The sequence below is a fragment of the Apus apus genome, chromosome 6 (assembly GCF_020740795.1).
Source record: "Apus apus isolate bApuApu2 chromosome 6, bApuApu2.pri.cur, whole genome shotgun sequence".
NCBI classification, from domain to species: domain Eukaryota; kingdom Metazoa; phylum Chordata; class Aves; order Apodiformes; family Apodidae; genus Apus; species Apus apus.
Genome location: NC_067287.1, coordinates 20,635,295 through 20,643,038, shown reverse-complemented (window position 1 = coordinate 20,643,038; position 7,744 = coordinate 20,635,295). Strand labels below are relative to the sequence as shown.

Here is a 7,744-nt window from a genome sequence, read left to right as displayed (position 1 = left end):
TGGGGGAGGGGGACGCCCGCCTCCCGGAGCTCGTCAGCGGCTGCTCCGCCCCTCTCGCCGCCCGCCCCGCCGCGGCCTCAGCGCGGGAAGTGGCCGGTGCCGCCGGGACCGCAGGGATTCCCTGCCTTACGCCTGCAGGTACATGAGTGTTCTCCGGCTACACCTGTCTGAGACTAGTGATGACCTTCCCTGCCGCTGGAACGCTGATGGGCGGCTCAGCGAAGGGCCCGGAAAATGGCCACGGAAATGGTAAATGAAACGTCCAGAACGGTTGTGGAAGGGCTTGGGTTGCGCCAGCAGTACGTGTCGTTAGTGCTTGTGAAGAGCTAAAATGGGAATTTAGACCAACTAGGAAAAAAAAGTTCTTGATAATCCTATCCCATATTGCAGTTCAACGTTGATTTCAACTTACCTCAAAAATGGGGACGTGAAAGTTAATGACAATGCATAAAGCCCCTCAGAATTAACTAAGAGACGGAATTACGTGCCTCCTTTGAAGGAGGGCCAGTGGCTACTGGGGTTAGTAATCATATATAACAGGAGGTCATGGAAGTCATGTAACTAACTGGCTGCTGAGGAGTCTATTAAAAGCAGGAAAACAAATTTTCTCCTGAATTTCTTGAAAAAAAAATTAAAATTGAGAAATCTCACCCCTATGATTTCTGAGATCCTGAGGAAGCTGGTGACTGCTGTTCAGTAAATCAGCCATGGCTCCATTCAGCACAGCATGCTTTGATAAATCTTGTTTTCTTCCCTTATGTGTTCAACTTAAAATTTAAGGTAATTATATCTAAAATTTTAAATTTGTTTTAGGCATTATGAATTTATTTCGTGCAAATGTACTTCACAAGTGAAAAGTAAAAAGTTCATCATCTTGTAAATGAAAATTCTGTGATTTGCAGATGTCCCCTTCATATGAACATGGAATAGTTTTCCTCTGAAGTGGGAGATCAGATGAATGCCTCGGAGTTCTTCTGTGAGTTTGAGCAAGGGCTGAGATTCTTGAAAGAGGTAAGTGTCACTGTTTGAGCTCAACTGACAGGGTTTGGGTCTCTGTTGCTTGCATGCCTGTGTAGACTGTAACTAAAGCAATGTGGATTTGCTAGCAGAAGGGTGTAGGAGATATTCCAGTTATGAATTTTACAGTTAAAAATTTTTTTACGAATCCAGTTAGAAATTTTACATGGTGTTGTTCTAAAACATTACAGACCTGTAATAAATAAAAGAGGGGCTATTTTATGAGTTTGAGCGAGTTCCATATTCATAAGCAACCAATATATGAGATACGCATAGAATCAACAACAGACAAAAAGTAATAAAAAAACCAAATGCTTGATAGACAGCTGCAAATCAGCAAGTCATAGAATCATAGGGGTTGGAAGGGACCTCGAAAGATCATCTAGTCCAACCCCCCTGCCACAGCAGGGTCACCTAGAGTACATCACACAGGAAGGCGTCCAGGCGGGTTTTGAATGTCTCCAGAGAAGGAGACTCCACAACCTCTCTGGGCAGCCTGTTCCAGTGCTCTGTCACTCTCACAGTAAAAAATTTTTTCCTGATATTCATCTTAAACCTCCTATGCTCCAATTTGTATCCATTACTCCTTGTCCTATCACTGGTCATCACTGAAAAAAGCTTAACTCCATCTTCTTGGCACTCACCCTTTACGTATTTGTAAACATTGATGAGGTCCCCCCTCAGTCTCCTTTTCTCCAAACTAAAGAGACCCAGCTCTCTCAGCCTTTCCTCATAAGGGAGATGTTCCACTCCCTTAATCATCTTTGTGGCTCTGCGCTGGACTCTTTCAAGCACTTCCCTGTCCTTGAACTGAGGGGCCCAGAACTGGACACAATACTCCAGATGCGGCCTCACCAATGCAGAATAGAGGGGGAGGAGAACCTCTCTTGACCTACTAACCACACCCTTTCTAATACACCCCAGGATGCCATTGGCCTTCTTAGCCACAGGGGCACATTGCTGGCTCATGGTCATCCTCCTGTCTACCAGGACCCCCAGATCCCTTTCTCCTACACTGCTCTCCAGCAGGTCAGCCCCCAACCTGTACTGGTGCATGACATTTTTCTTCCCCAAATGCAAAACTCTACACTTGCCCTTGTTAAACTTCATCAGGTTTTTCCCCGCCCAAGTCTCCAGCCTGTCTAAGTCTCTCTGAATGGCAGCACAGCCTTCTGGTGTGTCAGCCACTCCTCCCAGCTTGGTCAAAATTGCTGACGGTAATAGTGCTGTCTGTGATTTTGGCTAGGCTTCTAGAACAATTCAAGATTGCTGTCATTCTATTTAAATATCTTTGTTATTATCAATGCTGGTGAGAAAAATGACCCAGAGCCTTATGTCTACAACATAAGCAACATACATGTTGCAACCTATGTTAGATTTGCGTTCCAGAACGTATACATTTTTAACTTTTTTTTTTTTTTTCAAGTGTAAAAGAACAGTCAAATAAAGTAACGTCAATTCCAGTACAGAAAAGACAAACTCTTGAACTTCACCGTTCCTAAACTTAATTCCCTTTTCTATTTTTCTAGGCGGGGAAGACTTTTTTTTTTCCCCTTAGAATGTGTTATATGAATGTTTATTAATATCACCTTAATAATCAAGATGACTTTGGAACTGTCATGTTATTATTTTGAAACAAAAATTCAGAGCTTCCAAACCCCCTTGCTTTCTAACACTCCTCACCGCAGTGGGAGGCTAGATGTGGCTGGGTAAGGATTCCGAGATCAAGACCCAGTAACAACAAACAAGCTGTTACTGAGCAGGCATTCTTTATTGCAGCGCTGGGCAGCACTGGGGAATTCTCCATCATGAGTGCTCCAACGAGTCAGTGAAACACCCCGACTAATATACACCAAAAACACGCATATTCAGTTCCATGTCAATGAGTTCCCAGAATTCTTTTACATAGTCATTTTATTTCCTGGAATTGGCTATCTTTGTAATTATGCATGCTCGAGGGTCTCCTGTGGGGGTCTTTGTTGATTGTAGTCCTATGTCGTCTTTGTCCTGGTCTCTTGTCCTGGTCCTGTCTCCAGTCTCCCGCTGGTAGATTGCCCAGGTGGGTCAGAATCAACATGTGGGTTGTCTGTAGGTGCCACAGGGTCTTAGAAGACTCGATGTTATCACAGCCTACAGGATGCTTGGCATAGTTGACTGATAGTTTCACAAAGCACCTTGTTTTAAAAGCAACCCTCTTAGTATAGCAAATTCATTATTTTAGTAAACTTTTATTAGGCTATATTTCTATTTAATTTACTAACTAATATCCTATGATGTATCAGTTTCCTTTGGAAGGTCTAACTAGCTGGACTTTCCCCTTTCTCCCTGCGTTTCCTGACACCCCAGCTCATTGGAAACGCTCTGTCTGGGCACACACAGTGCAGAGGAGCATGCGGTACTGAGGCTAAGCCACCCCGCTTGTTCTGAGTGAGCAGCATCCATCTGTGGCTGGAACCCAGGAAGGGTCTTGTGAAAATGTAAGCTAAGGACTTCCTAGGTCGTGTTCTGCGGGAGCAGGGAGGTCTTAAAAGTTGCGCAGACAACACCGATTCCTTTGTTCTCTCGTTTAACCCAGAGGGGTGCTGGACTTCGCCGTTTCCACAGCCCTCGCTTAAGCCAGCGCGGGCAGACACCCCGTCCCGCCGGCCACACGCGAGGCCGAAACCCGGGGCCCGCCCGGAGGCCCGCGGGCCGCCCGGCAGGTCCCGCCCCCTGCGCCGGGCGTGACGGGAGGAACGCGCCGCCCCCGCGGTCCTGCAGGGGTGGGCGGAGGGGCCGGGGGGAGGCGGTTCCGGGGGCCGGGCTCGGCTTCCGCCCGCCGGGCATGGCAGCGCCGTTTGCCCGCCGTGGAGTTCGCGCTTAGCGCAGCCACGCTTAGGCTGGACGTGGCAGGGAAGGCGGCAGGAAACGAGGCCAACGCTGTGGTTTGGCCTTTGGGTGCGGGCAGCGGGCCCCTGGCGGCCTTGAGACTTGTGTGGCGGCTCAGCCCCTTTCACGGCTCCTTCTGAAGCGCTTCTAGGTCAAAATCTTCCCCCAGGCGGGCTTCCCGCGGGCGCCCCGGCAGCAGCGCGGCTCGGAGGCGGCCCCGGCCGTGCGGGGCAGGGGCAGGAGGTGAGGTAGGCCGGTCGCTGCTGGTGCCCGTGGTCCTGCCCACGGAAGGGCTCACGAGAGCTGAGGTGACTGGCAGACAGGTGAAAAACACCTGTACTGCGTAAGCAGCTCTCTTAACCCTTAGTTACTTACATTTTTAAACATTTTTGAAACTTGGAGATTGGAGTTGTCCAGCTATATCCCGATTTCTTGAATTATTTCAGTACCTTACATAGACTGCTCTAATAAGGTGTCTTTCTGTCTGTCTTTCTGTCTGTCTGTCTTTCTGTCTGTCTGTCTTTCTGTCTGTCTGTCTTTCTGTCTGTCTGTCTTTCTGTCTGTCTGTCTTTCTGTCTGTCTGTCTTTCTGTCTGTCTGTCTTTCTGTCTGTCTGTCTTTCTGTCTGTCTGTCTTTCTGTCTGTCTGTCTTTCTGTCTGTCTGTCTTTCTGTCTGTCTGTCTTTCTGTCTGTCTGTCTTTCTGTCTGTCTGTCTTTCTGTCTGTCTGTCTTTCTGTCTGTCTTTCTGTCTGTCTTTCTGTCTGTCTTTCTGTCTGTCTTTCTGTCTGTCTTTCTGTCTGTCTTTCTGTCTGTCTGTCTTTCTGTCTGTCTTTCTGTCTGTCTTTCTGTCTGTCTTTCTGTCTGTCTTTCTGTCTGTCTTTCTGTCTGTCTTTCTGTCTTTCTGTCTGTCTTTCTGTCTGTCTTTCTGTCTGTCTTTCTGTCTGTCTTTCTGTCTGTCTTTCTGTCTGTCTTTCTGTCTGTCTTTCTGTCTGTCTTTCTGTCTGTCTTTCTGTCTGTCTTTCTGTCTGTCTTTCTGTCTGTCTTTCTGTCTGTCTTTCTGTCTGTCTTTCTGTCTGTCTTTCTGTCTGTCTTTCTGTCTGTCTTTCTGTCTGTCTGTCTTTCTGTCTGTCTTTCTGTCTGTCTGTTTTTCTCAGTAGAAGTAGTGTCCCAAGTGGGGTGAGAGAGCAGACAAGATCTATATGCACAGAACAAGATTTATTGCCAACAGCACTGGGTTCTTAACTCTTTCACAGTAAAAGGCACAAGCACCATCAAATTGTGGGGAAATCTGGAGATCAGAACAGAATGTTGAAGCTGTAATGCAAAAGGTATTTTAACAATAAAAGGTACCAACCACTGATAGTGAAATCAATCAATGAAGGTTAACCATTTAAATGCTAGCAACTTACTTAGTAACGTGCTTTTTAAAGATAGGTTTCTAAATTTGAAAGCTTACCAAGTGGACTAGTTTTTCTTAGTACATGTGAGTATTCATTGTTAGGAACTTCTCTGAGAAGAATCCAGGCTGTAGGTTCTCAAGCTTACTTTACTCAGAACATGAAAAGGGAGATAAACTGATTTTCAGCTAATAGCTATGATTGTACTTAACTGCTTTAATTTTGTCTCATTACAGGTAGCTCAATACTTCATAATACAGTGACCATACGGAATGAAAGAAAAATTATCTGTTTTTTCAAATACTAGAGTCTGTTCTTTGAAACAATGTAGTTTACCTTCAAAAGTGAAAGAAGAATCTGGACACTTTAAAGATATCTGGTAGGCATAGCAAAATGCTTTGTTTGAGGCAGGTTTGCTTGTTTACACTGAGACATTACCAAGCTCGGACTCTGAGCAGTGATCCTCTTTTGAGCCAGATAAATAGCTGCACCCATGAAGACGAAGTGTTCAGCCTTGTTGGAAGGAACAAGGCCAGGCTTTCTGAAAAACATGTGGGAATTGCTTTGAACATGCTGTGGCAATTGCAAAAGAAGAGGCCACTTCTCTCAAGGACTAGTGACTATGTAAGAAATCACTCCCAGTTTCTGACTCTCTGCGTTTTAGCAGAAAACAAGGTGGAACACATGGAAGATGAGGCCGTAGTAGACACTCTATATAGTATTCTGAGGTAAGCAGTATTATGTTAAATTCCACATCTATACAATTTGTACTTGGTAATAAAAAGCTATGCAATTTTGACTACAAAGTCATCATATACGGAGACTGGGAAACTGCCTAGTTCCAGCTTCCATACTCTGACTGTGTGACACAGACAACGTCCTGTGCCTTGTTTTTTTAAATGCAGAAACAGCGGAATCTGTTTTGCATTCCCAGTAAATGCAGTTATGATTATTAATGCATAAATGTTTGTGATACGTTAGAATGGAGGGAGCGATAGAAAAGTAAAACATAAGTAATGGAAGGACGTGTCATTTCTTTATGACTTTTGAAACAAGCTTCAAACTATTATCTCTCTCTTCTGAAGGCTTGATGTTGAAGACCATGATTCTCTAGTAGAAGTTCTTGTTACAGAAGCATGGAAAAGATTAGAAAGGCAAGTACTGTACTATTATGCTTCATGAAAGGTGTAAGTTGCAAGCATGGTTTACTTCATGTGAGGCTACACAGAGTTCTCAAAGGGTATTTATGAGATGTTTTAAACATTATGTGATTATATAAAATGACAATTGTATTTTTGAAGCTTTTGGAAATTATTTTTATACATATGGAGCCTTTGAGTATTGATGGACTGGAACCCAAATGTTTGAGAGTCAGATATGGCAACAACAGGGATTGATACTTAAGATTTTTAAATCTATTGTCTGTGTGGTTTTATGTATTTGAAGTAAATGACAGGTTTTGATATTTACAGTTTTATCTTAGAGCTTTCTGTCCACCTCTTGAATAGTTTTTAGACCCCTGCTCATCTCAATTTTAGTAAAAAACTTTTTAATATAAAACAAACATTTTCCCTTTGTGTTTTTTTCTTTTGTTGTTGTTTTTTTGTTGAATTGTTTTGTAGGGTTTTTTGGATATTGTAATTTTTCTTCTTTATTTGCAAGTTAATGGCAGAGGCTAGTTTCAGTCTTGGTACCAGCATCACAGAATTGCCTCTCCCAGCTTAACATCAGGGGCATCTTGAAAAATAAATTCATTGTAGGTTGACGACATTCAAGCTTGATGACAATAAATTAATCACATTCGTTTTAGCTATTTCACATCATTGCTTGAGAATGTACTCTTTATAGATTTCTTACGTTGATCTGGTTAAATTAATAATTTCTGAGTTTTGTAGGGCTCTGTATGGATAACATGCTTTAATATAAAATACCTAGGTGTTTTCATTATGGAGGGCCAAATAGGAAATGCTTAGATACTTTATTATCTTGCTTTGTAATTTGAATATAACCTTTTTTTTTAATGTAATTGTTGAAATTATTTTTGTCTTATTCAGTAGAAATAAAAGGTAAACATTCTGGTTTTGATCTGTTTTCATCTGTTTTTGATGTCTTGACAGGCTTAGTTTGCCAGCTCTGTCTAAATTTGCACTGTGTTTATACAAGCAACACAAACATTTCAGTCCTGTAATTGGCAAAGTAGCTCATATTGTGGATGTGAAGCTGGATTCTATACAAGATATAAGGTAAGTGCCAGAAGGAAATGGAGTAGCCGGAGAAGCAGTGTCACAATGACAGAGCTGCCTTTGCTGAACAAAGCATCCTCCCTTTTTCTCAACTGTAGGTTGCTTTTCTCATATTGGGGTTTATGGGAGAGAGGGGAATTTGTATTAGTGCATTGATTTTCATGGATAAGGCTTCCTTGGGCAACTACATTTTCCCAGTGATGTTGTAAAGAATTTCTTT

At 43.2% G+C, this 7,744-nt stretch overlaps 1 protein-coding gene across 3 annotated transcripts in view; it reads left to right on the top strand.

The window, feature by feature from the left end:
• The first annotated feature begins 87 nt into the window (after positions 1-87).
• FASTKD1 (FAST kinase domains 1) overlaps positions 88-7,744 on the top strand; it is a 26,782-nt gene continuing 19,125 nt past the window's right edge. For all 3 annotated transcript variants that reach the window (XR_007889824.1, XM_051622691.1, XM_051622690.1), the window contains exons 1-5: positions 88-249; positions 903-1,011; positions 5,518-6,009; positions 6,367-6,435; positions 7,399-7,524. Coding sequence is in view for 2 of the 3 variants with exons in the window: in XM_051622691.1 (XP_051478651.1) it covers positions 5,675-6,009; positions 6,367-6,435; positions 7,399-7,524 (530 nt within the window). In the remaining variant the exon portion in view is untranslated. The remainder of the gene's footprint in view (positions 250-902; positions 1,012-5,517; positions 6,010-6,366; positions 6,436-7,398; positions 7,525-7,744) is intronic.